This window comes from Mobula birostris, chromosome 30 (genome assembly GCF_030028105.1).
Source record: "Mobula birostris isolate sMobBir1 chromosome 30, sMobBir1.hap1, whole genome shotgun sequence".
Classification (NCBI taxonomy): Eukaryota; Metazoa; Chordata; class Chondrichthyes; order Myliobatiformes; family Myliobatidae; genus Mobula; species Mobula birostris.
The window spans coordinates 5,868,537-5,891,533 of record NC_092399.1 but is presented as its reverse complement, the minus strand read 5'-3'; the positions used below and the strand labels follow the sequence as shown (position 1 = coordinate 5,891,533).

The 22,997-nt window shown below is 43.4% G+C and overlaps 1 protein-coding gene across 1 annotated transcript in view; it reads left to right on the top strand.

The window, feature by feature from the left end:
* The first annotated feature begins 518 nt into the window (after positions 1-518).
* Positions 519-22,997, top strand: part of LOC140190462 (protein lin-28 homolog A-like) — an 82,542-nt gene continuing 60,063 nt past the window's right edge. The window contains exons 1-2 of the mRNA XM_072247076.1: positions 519-604; positions 828-997. Coding sequence (XP_072103177.1) covers positions 574-604; positions 828-997 — 201 coding nt within the window. The 5' untranslated portion in view covers positions 519-573. The remainder of the gene's footprint in view (positions 605-827; positions 998-22,997) is intronic.

The window sequence follows — 22,997 nt, the reverse complement described above, 5'->3', positions numbered from 1 at the left end:
ATTTCTGTGTGAAACTTCCCAAAGGCGGGAGGGGGTGTATCTACAATTCGCCTTTTCCTCGAATCTGGTCAGCTGCCAGCCACTTCCAAACGGGACACACCGGAGTTATCCCGGGATTAACACCGTTGCCAAAATGGCCGAAGGTTTATTTTTTTTGGGAGGGGGTGGTCATTTTGTTGCCCTCTTTCGAATGGTTGCTTTTATGTATGTGTGTGTATGTGTGTGTGTGTGTGTGTGTGGTGAGGGGGAGGGAGCTCGGACTCACTGCCCATTGTTTATCGGTTCCTATTCTTCAGCCTCACGCACCGCCCACCTTCATTGAAAAGGACCATGTTTTGTAAAGCGCCCATCCAGCTCATCTCCTTTCCTTTCGCTTTAAGCAGCTCCTGGGACCTGCCGCAAATTCCACGTTTTGTCTTGCTGATGGTTTACAACTGAAAACGGGAGATCTGTTGGAGAGAGCAGGCGAGCGGTTGGGTTGGGGGGGGAGAGCTAGGAAAAAGTGAGGGAGGCAGGAGGGATTAAGAAATCAGCCCATTTGCAAGGAGCGGAGGTGGTGGCCCCGGCACCGGAATGGGATCCGTTTCTAACCAGCAGTTTGGAGGTTCTGTATCGATTATCAAAAAACAACCTTTATAATTTGTTCAAATGCTTGTAAATGGGTCTGTGTGTGTGAGATTGTGCCGCCGTGTGCGTTAAGGTGTTCGAGTGAAGAATTGTGACTGTGAACGATCGTGTATGTGTGTGTGTGTATATATGTATGTATGTATGTATGTATGTATATCAGAAGATTAGGTTTTTATCCTTTATTTCGCGTTCTCTTGCAGGTTCCGGGCGAGGCGGTGACCAGGAGCTCGGCGACTCTCCCAAAGCGGCGGTCTCATTCGGGACTGGTCAGTGTAAATGGTTCAACGTTCGGATGGGATTTGGCTTCCTTTCCATGACCGGCCGGGACGGAACCCCACTGGAATCTCCCATCGATGTCTTTGTCCACCAGGTACATCTAATAGCAGATCTTTAGATTCGCGCCTACTCACTTTGAGCAGTCTGTTGTGGTTGATGAACTCTCTGAATCTTACTCCGTCGTCTCCTAATTCCCGGCTTCCACAGATTTGGTTTCACTGTACCTGATCTTTCTTTTTGCCTGATTATGTTGTATCTTCTCTGCCTGTACCTGCCCTCCTTGTACCTGTTCTGCTTGTATCTGATCTCTAACCACCTGGCCTCGCTGTATCTGGTATATTTGGACTCGTTCTTAAAAAATATATATGTATATCCTTGTGTTATCGGGAGATCGGAGTAAATAAAACAAGGCTGGGTAAATTTTAATTAATGAGCGATGGTTTTGGAATTACCATGGCTTGGGTCGTGGGTAGAGGAAGAACCTAATTGCCGGAGTTGTTCGCGTTATTTAGCAGGATAACTTGGACACACGTTGGTTTAATGGGAAGAATGTAGCTCCTCTCATGATAGGGTTTGCGAGTGGGAGCAATTCAGGTTTTTTTTCCAGATCATTGCTACGTTTTTTATCAGGGGGTTAATTCAGAATTAAATCAGCTACACAGGCTGGGAATGTCCCCAAATCGATATCAATTTCCTTTTCTAGGAATTTGAGCGTCGCATCTAATAGAGTACATTGAAAGAGTTTCTGTGTACGCTCTCTTTCTCTCTCTCTCTCTCTCCCCGACTCTTTCCTTCTCTCTCTCCCGCTCTCTCACTCTCGTTCTCTTTCTTGCTCTCTCTCTCTCTCTCTCTGTCGCGCGCTCTCTGATTCTTCCCCGGAGCCTGTTTTCCAGCTGTTTGACCCTTGTTCCGCTGGAGGTTCGGGAGGAGATCGGGGGATGCTCGGTCTGTTTGCTGCTGGTGGTTTTTTTTATATATATGTATGAGAAGGAGAGGTAGGAGTCCCAAACTCGAGGCAGGGATCGCACAGATTGATGGGGGTCTAGTGGGAAGTATTAAAAGAAACTTTTCGGTTCTTCCGCTGGTGTTAATAGCGCAGTGACGTCACAGCTCAATTCATAAAAATCTCCTGACTCTGTAAAGCGAGATTCCAGAAATAAGTCAACTGGAATAAAGTGAATGATTACTTGTTAAGAAATTCTCAGTTTACTTGTTTTCCGCCTTTAAAACACTGGGTTTGGAACGCTTTGAAAAATGGACCTTTTCTTGTGCTGATGCCATCGTGAATGTTTCATTGACGCACTCCCGTGTTAGTTCCTGCAAAAAGGAAGCAATATTTTGTAATTCGATTGATAACCAGAAACCTCACTTCGTTAAGTCAGTTGGGGAAAAAAAAAGCGTTCCAATGAGATTTTTATAAGTTTGCAGTTTTTAATCTACTTTGATGGTAACAATCACCATTTAAGAGTTGGTCTTTTTCTTATACATTGTCGGTGCAATTTTTTCACGTTGGTTCCGGTTGGGGTTGTAGGTGGAGATGTTTAGTGGAAGGTTCAGCGCTGATGACTTGGTAAGTTATTGCAAGGGGGCGGGGGGCGATGCCAGGAAACGCATTTAGACAAAGGATCACGGAAGTTTCGAACTCTACCAAAGCAATTGCTCGTGCTGAGGAAGGAACCGAAACTTCCAAAACTGAGACCTAATGCTCTTGAACCCATGGGGACAACTTCACTCACCCCATCACTGAACTGTTCCCACAACCTATTGGCTCACTTTCAAGGACTCTTCATCTCATGTTCTCGATATTTATTGCTTATTTATTTATTATTGTTGTTTCATTTTTTTTCTTTTTGTATTTGCAACAGTTTGTCTTTTGCACAATGGTTGTTTGTCTTGTTGGCTGCGGTCATTCACTGATTCCATGGTGTTTCTTGCATGTACTGTGAATGCCCGCAAGGAAACTAAATCTCAGGGTTGTATATGGTGATATATGTTATAATAAATTTACTTTGAACTTTGCAGAGTTTGGTTTAATGTTTTACAAAAAGATGTACAATTCTGAAACCAGTAGCAAGACTGTACAGTGATAAGGAAGGCATGACAAGAGCACTTGCTCCAGATAAGGAGTTGAAACTGAGTTTTATAGAGGATGCATGACATTCATGTTTGAGGTTGGAGGGGGGCTGAGAGCATATATATTTTTAAAAAAGCAGAAATACTTTAAACATCAGTTCAGCCTGTACCTGTGAAAAGAGACCAAATGTGCATTAGGACGACATTTTAAGCATGTCCTTCGTGATGTCAGAAGCCCCCAAAGCATCACATTGACCACCACAGTAGGGAGGGTCACCAGATTTAATACTGTGAGATCTTTGATATGCAACTGGGAGGGCAAACAGGAATTATCTTTTTAAAAAAAAGGCATTGTCCAACACTGAAAGGTTTGTAAGACACAAATGATTCTGCAGATGCTGGAAATCTTAAGCAATGCACAAAATGCTGGAGGAACTGAGCAGGTCAGGCAGAGTCCTTGGAGGGAAATAACAGCTGATGTTTCAGTCTGAGACCTTCATAAGTATTGACGAAGTCTTGGTCTGAAATGTTGACTCTTTTTTTTTCCCCTTCATAGATGCTGCCTGACTGACCTCCTGAGTCCCTCCAGCATTCTGTGTATTTTTACTGAAAGACCTGCATTTATATGGTATCCTCAAGATGTCCCAGAGGACTTCCCAGCTAATGTGGTACTATTCTGAGTGTTGACACTTTTCTAATCTGTGTTAATGCTGTCCGAATGTCAGCCTGGAACATTTGAAGTTTTTGAAGGAGGAACTGAATTGAGCTGACTATCGGACTGGTTATGGGAGAACTCTTGGGGACAACTGACACCGTGCAATCAAACTGAATAGATTTTCTTTCATCTGCCAAAGGATGGCTTTCAATTATTGTAAAGACTCTTGCTGGCACTTTGTTGAAGAGATTGTACAGCAAGTTGCTGTTTGCTCTTGACTTTTGCGGTTTGTTATGAATGTTGCTTATGCAAGCTGAAGTTGTTTCATATTTGTCCTTGAGAAGATAATGGCAGGACCTCTGCTGTAATTGGGGTGGCAAAGTAGAAATGTGGGCTGTTGCTCTTACAGAGAGGAAGCAATGGTATTTTGTTGAGTAGGATGTTTACATCTTGGAAGAGGACTTGCAGATGACGATATTTATATATTTAGAGACACAGCACAGAATGGGCCCTTCTAGCCCTTTGAGCCACACTGCCCAGCAACCAACAAAAACTCCAATTTAACCCTAACTCAATCACAGGACAGTTTACAATGACCAATTAACCTATCCAGTAGGTCTTTAGATTGTGGGAGGAAACCAGAGCACTTGGAGAAAACTCACACATTCCACAGGGAGGACACCGGGATTGAATTCCCAATGCCTCGAGCTGTAATAGCATCACGCTAACCACTGCGCTACCATGGTGTCCCAGTTCCATGTGGTTGTGGATGTGTTGGGTTTGGCTTGTGATGTGAGTGGCTTCCCTTGAAGCTACAAACCCAGACTGTGACGAATGCTCTCCTGTTTTACTTGGATGGAGCAGCCCTCAGGAATCATTACTCTATTTAGGAGTTTTGACACCATTCGGGATAAAGCCATCTACCTGATCAGTGTTCCATCTACCAGTTTAAATATCCTCTCTTTCCTTCGGTAGCACACTGGAGTTACAGAATATACTCGAGCAGTGGTTCTTAACCTGGGGTCCATGGGCGTGTGTCTAGATTCCAGGGGATCCGTGAGCTTGGATGGGAAATAATTTGCATCTTTATTTTCATGAACCTCTAACTGAAATACAGTATTTTCTTCATTTATGAATGTAGGCAACAAACTACAGTAGTATTAGAAGCACCTGATTCCACTTTCAACAACATGTCTTAGCGAGTCAGGATCGTCAACACTTGTAAATACCAAAACAAAAAACCTAAATCGTTTAAATGTCCAACATCATGTGCATTGACTTACCAAAGACTACCCCACAGTTTGACGTTCTTATTCAAGCTAAGCAACAACAGTTTCACACCAATTGCTTTAAAAAAAAATTTAATTTTAACTTGCCTATACTTTAAATGTGTAGTCTTGTTAATGCGTTAATAAAGAAGCACATATCACATATTTTGATAAGTATATTTCAATATAGTTGGTTTATTTTGTAATCCTATGTATTTTATTTTATATATTTAAATATATTATTCGGAGAAGGGTCCATGGGCTTCACCAGACTGCCAAAGGGGTCCATGGCATAAAAATAGGCCGGGTATCCCTGCTCCAGAGGATGTGCTAGCCTCACTATCAGAGTTGAAGTTAGGACCTCAATGAACTATTTCCAACACAGGAATGTTGTCTCAGTGACTACAAAACCATAAGACATATAAACAGAATTAGGCCACTTGGCCCATCGAGTCTGCTCCGCCATTCCATCGTGGCTGAACTGTTATCCCTCTCAACCCCATTCTCCTGCCGTCTCCATGACACCCTTATTAATCAAGAACCTATCAAGCTCAGCTTTATTTGCAATAACTTGGCCTCCACAACCGTTTGTGGCAATAAATCAGAATTGGGTTTAATATCATCGGCCTACGTCGTGCAATTTGTTGTTTTTGTGGCAGCAGCGCATTGCAAAACATGATAATAGAAAGAAAACCTGCGAATTACAGTAAATATAAATATATATATATATATAAAATAGTTAAATAAGTAGTGCAAAAATAGAAATAAAAAAGTAGTAAGGTAGTGTTAATGGGTTCGATATCCATTCAGAAGTCTCATGGTGGAGGGAAAGAAGTTGTTCCTAAATTGTTGAGAGTGTGCCTTCGGGCTCCTGTAGCTCCTTCCTGATGGTAGCAATGAGAACGAGGCGTGACTGGGTGATGGGGGTACTTAATGATGGATGCCACCTTTTTGAGGCATCACTCCTTGAAGATGTCCTGGATACTACGGGGGCTAGTGCCCATGATCGAGCTGGCGAAGTTTATAACTCGCAGCTTATTTTGATCCTGTGCCGTAGCCCCCCCACCCTCCTCCCATACCAGACAGTGATGCAGCCAGTTAGAATGCTCACCACACTACATACCAAATCTCAAAAACTCCTAATGAAATATAGCTGCTGTCATGCCTTCTTGTTCCACAATTTCTGTGCGTTGTCCCTCCAATAAGGATGCCAAATCCTAGGGATCCCCAGCATTTCCAAGAATTGAGAACTCTCTGAAAAATCATTAGAATGTTTTCATCATTTTCTGTGAATACTTCGGTTTCTTAGCTTCTAAGAAAGTTGGAGGTGTGTGTGTTGGGATTGTGTGTGGGCAAGAGGAGGCAGAGCAGAATGAGTGCAATGAAAGCAGAGTAAACGTGTTTTATATGTTCGTGCAACAAACTCTTCAGGAATATGTTGCCCTGGATTTGGCAATTTTACACATTAACATCAAAAGGTGATCAGGGGAATTCAAGCAATTACAAACAGCTTTTCTACAAAAGTCATCATCTTGTTAACAGCATGGTCTTGTTCACTGCTAAACATACCATTTGGTGTCAGTTTCATTGCAAATGTTTCTCCCAGGAAGGCCCCAAATGGTTTATTTATTGTTCCAAATGCTCTGGTCTATAACATCAAACGGCAACACTAACATGCCAGCTCCCATTTGTTTAGCTTTGAAGATGTTTGCTAAAGTTGGATCTGCCCTGAGCGTTTCCCCTTGTCAATCTAGTTCCATTCTTCTGTCCTATCTTCTCCCCCCCCCCCCCCCGCCGACTCTTGCTGCAGAAGAATACAGAGCCAAGGGCCTGTTTTTGTATTGGGGGGTCCAAAAGTGTTTTTAATACCTTCTAAAATTTGCCTGTTACAACATAACAGCAGCTATATTTCATTAGGAGTTTGAGTATGTCATCAAAAACACTCACAATTTTGTACAGATGTACCGTAGAGAGCATTCTAACTGGCTGCGTCACTGTTTGGTATGGGGGTGGGGGTGTCCCCAGAACAGGATTGAAATAAGCTGCAGAGAGTTGTAAACTCAGCCAGCTCCATCATGGGCACCAGCCTCCATAGTATCCGGGACATCTTCATGGAGCAGTGCCTCAGAAAGTTGGCTTCCGTCATTAAGGATCCCCATCACCCAAGTCATGCCTTGTTCTCATTGCTACCATCAGGAAGGAGGTACAGGATCCTGAAGGCGCACACTCGTGCACACACACTCACACTCACATTCTCTCAGGAACAGCTTCTTCCCCTCTGCCATCCAATTTCTTAATGGACATTGAACCCAAGAGCACTACCCCGCCACTTCTTTATTTCTGTTTTCAGCACTACTCATTTACTAAGTGTAACTCAGAGTTTATTTTCTTAGATTATTGCACTGTACTGCTGCCGGAAAGGCGACACAAATTTCATGACATGTGCCAAACCTGATTCTGGTCCTTAATGTAATCTCTGTTGTTTAATATCAAATGTGACAGCCAATCAGTGTACAGCAAGCTGCCAGATACAGCCATGAATATGCACAGATGATTTAGTTAACGGTGTTGTGAAATATATGCCAGGATATCGTGGGTGAGGGGATCCACTACGCAAAAATTGCTGGAGGAACTCAGCAGGTCAAGCAGCATCTATGGGGGGGGGAGTATACAGTTGACTTTTCAGGCCGAGACCCGTCATCGTGAGCCTAGTGTTGTACTCAAATAGAGACCACTTAGCCTGTTACAAGTGGTTTAGAGAGCACATGGAGCTTTGATTTTAATGTCACATCCGAATGACGGCTCCTCTGACATTGCAGCTTTTTTTTAGTATTGGCCAACTAGCACTGCATCAGAACTGACTCTTCCATGGAACAATTCCCTTAGTGCTTGCCCTTTAATGCTGAAACCCTCAGCAGAAATCTCTTATTTTATCAGAACGTCAGGCAGGCTCTACTCCTGCTGAGGGAAAAAGCTACCGAGCAATATGCGTAGTTGTGTATCTTTTCATTCATTTTGAAGCGTCGCTTTGTTAAATTTAATTTAAGGCTGAAAAATTGGGGAATATTGTTAGCAAATTCTGGAGTTCAGGGGAGGATCTGTGGATGGAGTCTTTTAAATCAAACATTTAACAATAATTTGTTTTTCAATAGTTTAGCATTCAAAAGAAAATTATAGATGTTAGGAGCAGAAGTGAACCACAAAGTTCTGCCATTAAATAAGATCATGGTTACAATCACATAACTCCCTGTTCAACGTTCCATCCAATTTTGTTTCCAGCTGCGGACCAATCAAATTTTACACAGCCTGTGAACTGCGTGGCACTTTAAGTGTTAACATTAGAATTGTATAAAAGAAAAGTCCAGCTGCGCAGCAACGATGGCTATGTGTGCGGGAGGATTTCAGTTACTGCGAGGCAACGCACCCGCGCCGCTTAGAGGGACCAGTGCTTGTGTTGCTGTTTACCTCAGTATGTTAATTCGATAAACGGGCCATGTGCTTTGATATAGAGAGATTTAGTGAGAGACATGTAGAAATTGAAAGCACAGCTGCCAATAGGCCTAGAGAGGATCTAGAATCAATAAAGGGGGCTCCCAACCTTTTTAATGTCATTATGCAAGGGGTCCATGCACCACAGGTTGGGAATCCTTGATCTAGATCTAGGAGAGCTGTAACACTGGAGATCCCGGCAAGTGGAAACGATGATCTATAAAAGGATTTAAATATAAGGAAATGAATTGTAACATGGAGGTAGTGCCAAGCTGCTGCATGACATGTACATGAGTACAAATGAAATGTGTGGACTGTGATACAAGTGCCAGGTTTTTAGCTCAGATGAGGTTGGTAACGGACAGGAGGTCAAAGCAGTGGGATAATTGAATTTAGAGGTAACAAAGGCAAGGGTGAAGGTTTCTAAAGCAGGGAAAGGACAAATGATCATCCATGTATTGGTAGCATAATGGTTAGCACAATGCTTTACCGTACCAGCAGCCCAGGTTCAATTCCCACCAGGGTCTGTAAGGAGTTTGTACATTGTCCCCGTGACCGCATGCATGAGTTTCCTCCGGGTGCTCCGGTCTCTTCCTCCGTGGTAGGTTAATTGGTCATTGTAAAGTGTCCCGTGATTAGGCTAAAGGCTGATTTATACTTGTGTGTACTAGCTTGTGCTGTAACTCAACACGAAGAAACTCAAACTTCAAACAGTGGCGACCGAAACTGAAGGAGCATGAATTCTCTGTGCTTGTCCGGCCACTGAGAGACATGGACGAGGAAATGCATTTCAAAAATTTTCAGATGTCGGGGGGTAGATTTGACGATTTGGTTCATTGTCTCCAACCATTAATATCGCATCAGTGTACGCACAGTATACTCAGAGACTGGCAATCACCATTTGAGTTTTAGCTGCAGGTGGAAGTCAACAGGCTGTAGCAGCTAGCTACAAACTGGCATCAAGCACAGGGTCCTCCATAATTTCGGAGGTCTGTAAAGCTTTATGGAAAGCATTGCAGCCGGAGTTCCTTCCCTGCCCTTCAGTCACCCAAATGGAAACTATTGCAGCGTAGGAGGAAATGTGATGCTACCAATCACAGTTGTTGCCGTCTGCGTCGCTGCGACGTGTAGTTGCATTTTGGGAGAGGTGTGCGTTAGGCTTTGCGTAGGGTTTGCGTAGAGTACGGTGTAGGGTGCGCAGCTATGCCATACTTACGGTGTACATTTGACGCACAAGTATAAATCAGCCTTAATGGTTAAATCGGGGGCTTCTGGGTGGTGTGGCTCGACTCGAAGGGCTGGAAGGGCCTATTGCATGCTGTATCTCAATAAACAAATAAATAAATAAACAAACAAAATGAAATTAGGTGTTATTGATGCTGGACAGAATATGGGCTCCTTGCAGATGAGTTTAGTTCAGAGAGTTGAGACACACAAACAGTCTTTGCTTCTATGATCTCTGGGCAGCGTTTGAGGACGCAACGAAGAGAAGTCAGCCAGCTTCCTTGGGCTCTCTTCTCTGCAGGCACAACTCCAGCTCGAGTGCGGCGGCAGAGTCCGAGGAGGCACGAGAGCCAATTTTAAAAAGCAACAAGGTGTGACTGGAGCAAAGAAAGAAATCTGCTGGGCAGTGAGCGCCCAGCAAAGGGGCAGAGGGCTGCGTCGCTTCCTGCTGTAACTTTAGCTCAGGTTGTGGGGATAGCAGGAAATGAGTGAACAATTAGAAGCTAATTGGGAAGGAAGAATGGAAAAAAAAGATAACTGCGAGGGACGCAGCGTTTGTGAGAGTAACGGGAGAGAAAGGAGCATGCAGAATGGAATGTGATCAAAAGCTGAACAAAAGGATAGGGGCACATTGCAGAAAGATAAGGGAAGGAAAGGATTGCATGTTTGATTCCCTTCCCCCAATTCCTGCTCAGTTTGCACTGGGGGAGGGGAACTAATAGAGACCCTAGAGAAGGATTTGTTATCAGACAGTGAGGTCTCCACCACCGAACTGGGCAAACGATCCTCACAGCACATTTCACCTGGGATGTGTTCAACACACTAAAGAGGAATGAGAACTGTGGATATTAAAAATTTAAAGCTTTTTTTTCCCCAGGCTCCTTCATTAACCTGAAAGATTAGAGTTGTTTTCATACCTTCACACTCTTCCCCTTTGGAGTATGGTGTGAAGCGTCGAACAGATTCACAGGCTGATTAATAGTCTGACATGCTACTACGTCATGATCGGTGGTGGTGGAAGAGGTTGCCTGATGCAGCTGAAGCGTTTTATGGGCTCGCACACTTCAAATTGTGATGGAGAAGTGCCCGTTAGGCGCCAGACGGGAACTCCCGAGCATGGTTCTCGGGAGTGGGGTTCACACCCAGTATCTTGGGACCAGGAAGTGGGAATGGCTGTAATTGATATAAAGGAGCACTGTGACCTGGGAAGCACACTGTGTTTACAGTTGTTTCAAGTGATCCGTGCTGGCGTTAATGTTCCACACGTGTCTTCTCCATTTAACTTTATCATGCTCGGAGTTCAAAGTAATTTATTATCAAAGTACATTTTTATCATCAGATTTGCTTTTTTATTTATTGAGATACAGCGCAGAATGGGCCCTTCGAGCTGTGCTGCCCAGTAACTCAACTCCCCCCCCCCCCCGACCCCACCGATTTAATCCTAGCCTATTCCCAGGACAATTTACAATGACCAATTAACCTACTAACCTACTAATTCTTTGGAACGTGGGAGGAAACTGGAGCACCCGGAGGAAACCCACGTGGTCGTGGGGAGAATGTATAAACGTTCTCTTACAGGCAGTGGCGGGAATTGAACCTGAGTCACTGGTACTGTAAAGCACTATGCTAATCACTACGCTACCGTGCCGCCCCATGTAACCCTGAGATTCACTTTCTTGTGGGCATTCACAGTAAGTACAAGAAACACAATAGAATCGATCAAAGATCACCCCCAACAGGATTGACATATGACCAAAGTGTAAAAGACAACACACTGCAAATACAAAAAGTAAGAGAAAAAATAAAATAATAATAAATAAACAATAAATATTGAGAATACGAGATGAAGAGTCCTTGAAAGTGAGTCCATAGGTTGTGGGAACTGTTCAGTGATGGGGTGAGTGAAGTTGAGTTCAAGAGCTGACGATTGAGGGGTAGTACCTGTTCCCGAAGTTGGTATGGGTCCTGTCCTAAGGCTGTTGTAACTTCTTCCTGACTTCTTTCCTATCGAGCTTCCCCTTACATGCATCTGAGTGATATGCTGCTTGTGGAAGCAAGCTCCATGTTTGTTTAAAGTTTGTCCTTCACAGGACACGGACATGCTGGCAATGCCCACATTCATTGTCCATTCCGAATGGCTACCTGGACTGAGCAGCTTGCTGGCTGGCTGTGGTGGGTCTGGAGATACAAATATGACAGACCAGATAGGAAGGCAGATTTCCTTCCTGAAAAATTATTGATGAAACCATTGGGTTTTTGACAACAGCTTGTAATTTTGTGGTGACCATTGCTCACTCAGCATTGAAGGACATCCATTTACTGCAGAGATTAGGGGGAATGTCTTTAGCCAGACAGTGGTGAATCTGTGGAATTCGTTGCCACAGATGGCTGTGGAGACCAAGAGACTGGGTATATTTAAAGCAGAGGTTGATAGTTTCTTGAATAGTCTGGATGTCAAAGGCAGGTAAATGGAATTAAGAGGGATAATAAATCAGCCATGATGGAATGGTGGAGCTGACTCAATGGGCCAAATGGCCTAATTCAGCTATGGTCTTGTTGTTGCTTTAATTTAAGTTTGCACATCTGCTGAATTTTCTCAAAATCATTTCACTGGACCGACAGTGGTTGGATTGAGTTGTTCTCTGATCTTGGTAAAGAATTTGCCTACATTTTGTGGACAAGGAGACATCATCAGTACAGGGTTCTGGGTGCTAATTCATTTAGTGATATTCCATTATTTGCTGAATGAAGATATTTCTCCTGAATTGCACACTGAATTTATCTGGTATTAACTGATCCACCGCATTTAATGATTCAGACAGGAATGATCTAAAGCGGGGTCCCCAACCTTTTTTGCACCGCGGACCAGTTTAATATTGACAATATTCTTGCGGACCAGCTGACCGGGGGTGGCGGGGGGGTGTTCAAGTAGGGTTAAACTCACCTCAGCATGTCTTTTACAGTTAGGTTTGCCAACTTCCTCACTCCCAAATAAGGGACAAAAGTAGCAGTCAAATCCTGTCAAAGGGTCCTGGCCCGAAACATCGACTGTACCTCTTCCTATAGATATGCTGCCTGGCCTGCTGCGTTCACCAGCAATTTTTGTGTGTGTTGACGGGACACTTGTGTTTACCCCGAGAAGGACTACCATGACCATGAAGCCTTGCGCGGGCACCTGTGTGCACATGCGTGCCGATTTTTTTTCCCACAGATCGGTTTTGGCTTAATCTTCCCGACTACGCTGTACATACATTATTTCTACTTTACATAGGCTGTGTATTTATCATATCATTCCTGCTTTTACTATATGTTGGTGTTATTTTAGGTTCTATGTGTTATTTCGTATGATTTGGTAGGTTATTTTCTGGGTCTGGGAACGCTCAAAATTTTTCCCATATAAATCAATGGTAATTGCTTCTTTGCTTTACCCCATTTCGGCGTACGAAATGTTTCATAGGAACGCTCTATCTTAGCAGGGGAAATACGGGACAAGGGCGGTCCTGTATGGGACAAACCAATTTAGTCCAATATACGGGATGTCCGGGCAAATACGGGACAGATGGCAACCCTATGTTCAAGTTCAACAGTACATGACAGGGAATGAGGAAAGGTGCAGCTGACTCATATTGTTTCCTCACGGCCCGGTAGCACATGCTTTGCGGCCCGGTGGTTGGGGACCGCTGATCTAAAGTGAGGTTTTGATGAGATTTTCTCCCAAGATTCTGCTCAAACTTCTTTTCACACAGTCAAATACAAAGTCTGAACTGATCCTGTTCTTTAAATACATTAGTTTTCCTTTATATATTTAAGTAGTTACTGGGTGAAGTTTGACCAATCCTATTAAAAAGGTTATCTGAAATAAACCAATCATCCTGAATTGCAGTATCAATCCTACACCTTAAGTAAATTATTAAAATGTGTAAATCTATTTTCTTATCTTAGGAGAAACTAAAACAAATCTTGTATTTAAACAAGCAGATTTTATTTGTCTTGCTTGTGAAAACTTCTGTTTAATTTTTGAATGGGTTCAGTGGAACCAAGTGGTGGATAATTTATCCGGGGGGGGGCGGTTTGGGGCAATTTTTTTGGGTGTTGTCCGCATTCGGTATGGCTTTATTAATATCCCTCAGGAATGGACCCTTCACAGGCAAACGTTATCCTGTTTTCAAAGAGATGAAAAGTAGCTGTCAGGATGGTTACGAACTTATTGTATTCAGTGTGTGTTACAAAACAGCACATGGTCGCACACTGTTACCTTGAGGCAGTGCTAACCAACTGTAATAAATGTAATTCTTCTGCGGGCGATCAGGCCTGGTGATTCTTGTAGTGAGGAGATGAGCACAGGTGAAGATAGTAGCTGAACAAAATGTGTTCAAATTCTTGAGGGTTTTTGTGAAGTATTTTCAGCGAGGAGGCATTGGTGACTACGCGAGACAGATTTGAGAATTACCAATGGAAAGTCATGGGCAGGGGAAGAGCAGGCAATTGGGATTAAAAAAATGGAATAAATTGTGATGTTATTTGTATTACTTGGAGAGGTACAAATTGATAGTAGCTTTCTAAAGGGAATTGAATAAACTCTTACACTTACAAGGAAAATGTTGCAGCTATGGGGAAAATTACCAGGGAGTGGGACTAATTGAATCTGAATCAAGTTTAGTATCTCTGGCATATGTTTTTCAGTAGAAGTACATGTGATACATAATAAAAACGCTAAGTTACAATACGAAGTATACAGTATATTAAAAATAAATTAAAGAGTGCAAAATGAGAGGGGGATAAAGCAGTGAGGTAGTGTTCGTGGGTTCATTGTCCATTCCGAAAGCTGATGGCAGAGGGGAAGAAGTGGTTGCTGAAACATTGAATGTGAGTCTTCAGGTTCCCTTGTACCACATTGTTCATGGTAGCAATGAGAAGATGGCTGTTTCAAAGAAACAAAATAATACATAAAACTGTGCCTTCGGCTGCTTAGGCAGTAAAATCTTCCTCCCCGAACAAAACTGCTGCTCTCTATCTCTCTCCCTCTCACAGCTCTCTTTACAACTCGCCCCTTTGACCATGTTTTAATCACCTGCCCCATATCTTCCAGTGGGGTTGACTGTGAAATGGAGCTGGATAACTTTTTGTTGTGCTGTTTGGTGCCTATATATTGCTGTTGTTTTCAGAATGGCTTGTGGCCACAGTGCTGGAACCTCCTCCACAAGTAGGGCATGCTTATTTTAGCAATCTGCCGAGAATCCCGTACTGAATGGGAGCAGAATGATTGCCTACTTCCCCTGCTTTCAGCCCGTTCAGAACTGTTCCTGTTGTAAACTCATCAGAGACTTCCCTCTGATACAATTAGTTTATGTAAATGCTTGAAGTGATAGCAGTCATCCTGTAGAAGAGCTGGGATTACTCCATCCCCCACTTCTATTTCTTGTTAGCTGATGCCTCTGTGTGGCTGACACACATTTAGAACAGCAGCATTTCACAATTTGTCTGAATGTATTAATTAATTAGGGGGATAAGAGTTTCAGTGGGTGAAGGGTGGAAGTCACGAGGGTTGAGAGGGGGGTGGGCCTTATCTGAGAAAGGATGTGCTGGTATTGGAGAGGGTCCAGAGGAGGTTCACGAGAAAGATTCCAGGAATGAAATGGTTAATGTACGAGGAGAGTTGAATGGCTCTGGGCTTGCACTTGCTGGAACTTAAAGAATGAAGGGGATTTTATTGAAAGATAGGGTGGATGTGGAGAGGATGTTTCCTATAGTCTTGGACCAGAGCACAAAGCCTTAGTATAGCAGGACGTTCCTTCAGGTTGGGGATGTGGAGGATTTTTTTTAAGCCAGAGGATGGTGAATCTGTGGAATTCATTGGCACAAACGGCCATGGAGGCCGAGTCTTTGGGTATATTTAAAGTGAAAATCGATTGTTTTTTGCTTAGTGAGAGTGTCAAAGGTTACAGGGAGAAAGCAGGAGAACGGGATGGGCCAACTGTCATAATTCTGATCCTACGTCCTATGGTCTTATGTTGGGCTGTATTGAGGAGTCTTGTGGCACGTGTGCTAGAAAGAATCCTGAGCCATACGACTTAAGTGAATGATAGATTGGAGTGAGCTCGAAAATATGAATAGGAATGTTATGCATTCAATCATTTCCACAACCATGAGATGTAACAAAATACTTGATAACTAAAAAAAAGTCTTGCTATAACATAAGGAATGGAAAGGTAGATTTTGAGCCATGAATGTTCCACAAACAACAACATGATGACGATAGAATTATCTTAGGGTGATGTTGGCTTAAGGCAGGGGTCCTGCCTTGGCCCAAAACCAGATTGGAGAACCCCTGGTTTAAGAGGTAGAGATTACAGATTAGCTTCATATACATCAAAACGTACAGTGAAATTCTTCATTTGAGTCAACGATCAGCACAGTCCAAGAGCAGCCCGCAAGCGTCACCAGCTTTCTGGTGGCAGCATATCACGCCCACAACTGACCCGAACCCCTAAGTGTTGAGCATGTGGGAGGAAACCAGAGCACTTGGAGGAAACCGCACGCGGTCACGGGGGAGAACCGGTCCAGCTCCTTACAGGCGTTGGCGGGAATGGAACCTGAGTCGCTGGCATTGTAAAGGGTCGTGCTAACCATTATGCTACCATGCTATCACCCCCCACCCCCCCATGGTCCCATGTTACCCTTATTAAGCGAATGCTCCTGCTTTTCTTTCACATGGTTTCACACGCTCGTTTATGTTACGAGGAGGTGGTAAACACTGGCTCACTGGTAGAACATGTCCTCATTAGCTGCCTTGGGGGAGTCTGTTTAGATTATGAGACTCAGTTCTCTGGAGAGTGGTAGGAGTTAAATCCAGTTGATCAGAACAAGTTTTAAAAATCTGCTGGTTCATCACACTCCCAGAGGGTGTGGTGTCACTTTAAGAACAGATTAGAGTAAATAACCAGGATAGCCGATCCACTGGCATCAATGCTGCCCCAGAGCTGCTCACAATAGCCTGAAGCTGAGTTGTAGCGCGAGGAGGAACAGGAGCGGAAAGCTTTCTTAGTGATTTCTGCGACCTTTCCTTTGAAAGAATGTTGCACTGCCCCACATCGAATTCCCGTCTTTAACCTCTGACCCTGCCATGCTACAGGAAAGAGCTGTATCTTTGTGTATTCTTGGAAGAGTTCCTGTGTACGTGAGTGAGTGTGAATGTATTCATCAGTTTGAGTGCTTGTTAAGAGTGAGGGTACATCAGATTGTGTTAGCGTGGCTATGTGAGTGTGTGTTAATGTGAGTCTATCTGTCAGTGTCTTGATTTGAGCTGTGTTTTAGAGTATAGGGGATTCTGACTATTTCTAGGAAGTTGTGTTCCTTTTCACCGTATGGGCTCTTGTGGCTCTAGTCAGTCGTCTGTTTTAGTGTGTGTCAGTGTATCTATGTATATCAATGTACGGATCTGTGAGTGAATATATCAATTGGTTTCTGTTTGAGTGTGTAATTTTATATCAAGTTATTAAGATAAATTACTTTGAAATGCTTTAAACACATGGGCAACAACTTCATCCCATCTTAAATCCATTAACTTCTCCAACATCTGGGAACTTTAATTGGCATGTTCTTTTAAGGAGCAGTTTCTGTATTGACAAATGGGTCATAATAGGTAGATACATAATATGTTTTATAAGGCATGGATTCAGTAGAAATCATGTCGTAAATGGGATGGCGTTTTAAAGAAGTGTTTCTGGTGTGGGACTACTTTTATAATTAATGAACTCTGTAAATAGCAGGGTTAGGGTTGCCTGGTCTAATATTCTGTGAGAGAGAGTTCATTATGTTTGCCTGACACAACGTGTCACGTGATGAAGCTACATTAAGATTGACCTCCCAACCAGCAGCCCGAGCGGAGCCGGACTGAATCCTGACCCCAGTCTTCCAGTTTAATCAGGCATCAACTTCACCTGGGAACCTGCACTACAACATCCCTCCCCCATCCTCTCCCATGCTCTCACCGCCACTTTTAAGCCTTTGTCTTGAGGAAGGGGAGGGGGATTATCTCCATATAGGTGGAGCCATACCAGAGCATCAGTGCATGCATGAAGGCCCTTACACACACACACACACACACACACACACACACACACACACACACACACACACACACACACCCACCCACCCTTTTTCTTGAATTTGTTAATCTGGTTGGTTCAAATTCCCCCAGGCATTCAACCTCCAAGTTGGTTTCACCTGTGGTTTGAGTAGGCAACAGCTCCTATATTTTAGCAGCCCCTAGGTAGCTTTCTAGGTAGTCTTTAAGGGATTTTATTTAATTTCGAGAGGGTTGAGAAGCTTCTTGTTCTATCATGGTTTTGTTCCATGAGGAATGGTTTCAGTACGGTGCAGATTTTATAACTGAGAACCGATAATAATGAATTTTAAAATAGGGTGTTTCAAAGAGTGGATTTTATTGCAGGCAAGTGAATTAGCAGGCACATTCTATAACAGTAGTTTTTGGGTGTCAGTCCCTGGCTTACAGACTGTGAGCGTGAAAAAACCTAGTTTCAGGCTCCTGGGTTTAATTGGCTATGACCACAGGCTTTAATCCACTAGTGAGATTTGTTGATATATAATTTCATAGGTCTGTAGACTCAGAGTGCAGCTGAAGGGAATCAGAATCATAAATCAGAACATTATATTGCATTATTGTGACAGAAATGAACGCCAGGACCTGGAATAGTAATGGCCTACCCAAACTGGATGATCAGACGGGAAGGTTTCTTTCAGAATACCATCGAGAAGTGCTTTGTAATATTTTATATGAAGTTGCTCTTTAAGTGTAAACAAACTTTGGTCTAGTTCCTCTACTTTAATTGTGCATTGTAGATTCAGTAACTTGCATGATTCCTTTCAGGTAAGGTTTGCTTGTGCCACTGGGGGGAGATTTGGCAAGGGGATGGGATCTGAATTCAGTGGTTCAGTAGTTCAGTTTAATATCAGAATGCAACCTGAGATCCTTACCCTTCACAGACATCCACGAAACAAGAAAAAAAACCTGAAAGAATAAACTGACAGAAAACAATAGAACCCTAAAGCCATAAGCACAGAAGTATCAACCCTCCCCCTCCCCTTCACCCACTTAGTCCAGGAAAAAGCATTGAACCCCCCACCACCACCACCCTCCATGCAAGCAGTAGCAAAGCCCCCAAAGACCATGAAGTAGACCATGATCAAAAATTACTGTCTATCCAACACTTTGACATCTCAGACAGCGTCTCTCTTTCTCTCTCTCTCTCTCTCTCCCTCTCTTTCTCTCTCTCTCTCTCTCTCCCTCTCTCTCTCTCTCTCTCTCTCTCTCTTGAGAGAGAGAGAGAGAGAGAGAGAGAGAGAGATCGCTCCTGCAACAGATGAGGGGAAAGACCAACATCTTGCTGTTTTGATGTTACCATCTGCTGCCTCGCTTATTCAGGTTCCCCCAACTTGAGAGCCTTCCTTCTCAAAGGAATGAGACAAAATTGGAAGAAGGGATTGTATCAATTTTTACTTAGAGATGATTTGATGACTAGGTTGTCCATTGTATCTGACAACGACAGTAGATGATATGAACAGCGCAAAAGGACCTGTGCGGGGAGAGTTCTTAAAGTGGAAAAATCGTTGCACAGGGGCATTTCCACTCTTGACCTCCGAAGTTCGAGTCCAGTGGTACGAGTAATCATCGCAACTGGGGTCTTCCTTGGTTGTCGTGGAGGCCCACAACTATTTCTGTGCCTTTTCATGCCCCTTGCTCCCTACAAAGCATTGCAGAACTGCCTTCCTGGCCGTTGGATCTCACATTGCTCTCAACTGCCCAGTCCACTGGAGCTGCTTTCACAAGATAGGACAGGTGTGTTCCTCTCTCACTGGGGTATGAGGCCCACTGGCAACACTGACCTGGTTTAGCCTGCCTGATGAAGCAGTGTACTGGGGTGTGACCACAGTCGCATGCCAACAGTTACTTGGAGGCACAGGTGAGAGCTGAGTGTGGACCCTTCTGCCCAACAAGGCTGTGCTGTCCAATTACTCCCACGTGACCAATTAACCTACTAACCTCTACACCTTTGGAATCTGGAGGGGGTGAACCAGAGCACCCAGAAGAAACACATGCGATAATGGGGGTGAATGTACAAACTTACAGACGGTGGCGGGATTTGAAACTGGTCGCTGGCAGACTATTAGCCTTATGCAAACCACTACACTACTGTGAAAATGAGTATGGAAGGATGAGGCAGTGAAGAATGGGGAGAAAGGAAGCTGTGCAGTTTGGCATTGCTCAGTTGCTAATACAAGGAGGCTTGGAGATAAAGATGATGAACTGAGACACAAGACATGAAGGAGTTTCATTCATTCAAAGGATGGATGCAATATACAATCAAGGGCGACGTCCTTCAGGAGCTTCACGAAACAACTTCATTTCATTTATTTAAACTTTTTTTTTTCCAAATGTGGTTCTGCTGTGGTTGGAGTCTGTGATTTACATTTTGGTGGTGCGCCTTCGGGCATATTGAATGACCCGGTGCTTTGCTATCTTTGAGGGAATTCAGCGAGGTTTTGATCGAAGCTTAGGGCTGGAGGCCAAGAAGCCTGGAGAGAGGTCATGAGCTCCTGATCAACTCCATTTCTCACTGGTCCCATTGATTAAAGCATCGAGGGAGATTGAAATAAATAATGATGAGAGTGGAAGGCAGGTGGTTATTCTGTGCCAGAGCCCATGAGTTTTGGCCAAGGTTTAATCGACGCAATTTGTAGATTAGACTATAGTTCACGTTATGTGTTTCCAGTTTCTGGGTTGCTTCTCTTTTTGTTGCTGTTTTGTGTGATTTTGATTGGGGTGGACTAACGCTGTGACCTGCAGATAGTGAGTGAGTGGCTCTGGACTGAACTGAGCTGAGCTGAGCTGAATATTCCTGGTCTCTTACTATTTCTTTGCGATTTGATGTTTGGTATTTTGTGTTCTTTGCTTGTTGGGTTTTGATGTTTTTCTTTAAACTGGTTCAGTGGTTTTCTTTGTTTCATGGTTGTTTGTGGGAAGACGAATCTCAGGGTTGTATACAACAGGGTTGATAACAAATGTGTTTTGATGCTTTGAATCTTTGAAATATTTAAGGGGAACTTGAGGAACTTCTTCACTCATGTGGTGCGAGTGTCGAATGAACTGCCAACCAAAGTGCAGGATGAGGTTCGATGTCCACACTTAAGAGAAATTTGTATACATACAGTCGGCCCTCCTTATCCGCGGGTTCCGCATGCGCGGATTCAACCAACTGTGGATCGGGAAAACCCGGAAGTTTTCTCTCCAGCACTCGTTGTTTGAGCTTGTACAGATTATTTTTTTCTTGTTATTATTCCCTAAACAATTCAGTATAACAACTATTTACATTGCATTTACATTGTATTAGGTATTATAAGTAATCTAGAGGTGGTTTAAAAGTAAGGGCATTCCCCGGGTTATGAACGAGTTCCGTTCCTGAGTCTGTCTTTAAGTCGGATTTGAAGTTGGAACAGGTACATCTGGTATTATTTAGCGTCAGTTAGTCAAACGTTTGTCTTAGTATTTACCTTTCTATGTGTATAAAACACTTAAGGAACGTATGTATTTGTGGGAAACCATGTATATATGTTGTAACTCGGTTACCTGTCTGGACACACCCCTCTGCTGACTGCCCCTGTGGCTCCTCCCACAGAATCCTGTATAAAGGTGTTCGCCTTGCCCCTCCCCATCAGTCCGGGGGCAGACACTCACTGTGGAGGTCGTATTGTACAGCGAATAAAAGCCTTTCAGTATTTTACCAAACCTCAGTCTTTTGGAGTAATTGAAGGTGCTTCAGTATTTCAATAATTAAACCACTGCATTGCTTAGTAATAATTGTAACTTTCATCGGCCTTTCACATGCTCCATTAAAATTGTTCCGATCGTTGACTGACTGTAGCCTAACGCTTTTCCAATGACCCATGGCATTTCACCTCTTTCCGATCACTTTATTGCTTCCACTTTATTTTCAATCGTGATCGTGATTATTTTCATGAACAGAAACACTGTGGATTCAGAGCTGCACTGGGTCCTAACGTCCACCGCACTGAGACTGGTTAAATATGGTCCGGGGTGCTGCTGGGTCCTAAAGACCACCACACTGGACCAGTTAAATAAGGGACTTGAGCATCTGCGTTTTTTGGTATCTGTGGGGGTCCCGGAACCAATCCCCCGTGGATAAGGAGGGCCGACTGTATATGGAGGGCTGTAATCCAGGTGCTGATTAATGGGACTGGGCAGAACAACAGTTCAGCATGGATGGGCTGAAGGATCTGCTTCTGTGTTCTAATACTCTTCGACTGTATGACTCTAGCTGAATTGAATCATGTGAGAAGGTGACAAGGAGGATCAATGCATCTACGTCAGTTTTAGCAAGGTAATTGACAAAGCTGCAATTGACAAAATGAAGAAATTGACAAAAGGAAGACAAAATGAAGAACATGGGATTCAAGAGCAGAGACAAGTTGGATGTCAAAAATAAAATGACTCACCAGGAAAAAAAGTGAAGGGAAGTTTTCAGATAGTGTTTTAGTGATTGGGGGGCTATAGTAGTGGAGATTCACAAGGTTCCATTTTTTTGGCAATTAATTATCATTTGGGTTGCATGCAGCAGCAATGATAGAGATGTTTAAACTCTGTACCATGATAGGTAGCGGCAAAAGGCACCCAATCCCGGTGCAAATTGTGTCAAGCATGGTAGTCCCAACCCCTATCACATTTCCCAGGTCTTATGTTTCCTGTGGTGGGTTGTCTAAGACCAGGGAGCACAGCCTCAAAATGGAGGGATGACCATTTCAAATAGAGATGAGGAGGAATTTCTTCAGCCAGAGAGTGGAATTCATTGCCACAGGTGACTGTGGAGACCAAGTCACTGGGCATATTTAAGACAGAGGTTGATAAGATTCTTGATTAGTCAGGACATGAAGTGATACGGGGAGAAGGCAGGAGATTGGGGCTGAGAGGGAAAATGGATCAGCCATGATGAAATGGTGGAGTAAACTCGATGGGCCAAAGGGCCTAATTCTGCTCCTATATCTTATGTTCTTTTATTTCTACACTTTTTCTCCAAAAACTTCCTACTAGAGTGGAACTAATGAATGAGAAACCATTTAAATTAGGATCGTCTCTCTCACAGTATGTAATTTGTTTCAATCAAGATGTAATCTGCTGTTAATGCTTGCTTACCCATATGTTCTGAGGACCATCTCCTAGACATTGTTAACTCATTCACCAAAGTATGTAAGAGAATTGGCCTTTCAGAAAAGATCTGAAAAATGACGTACCTCCACCATCTCCTCCAACACCATTGTTTACCAATAAAGTATAGTGGCAGGTCCCCCTG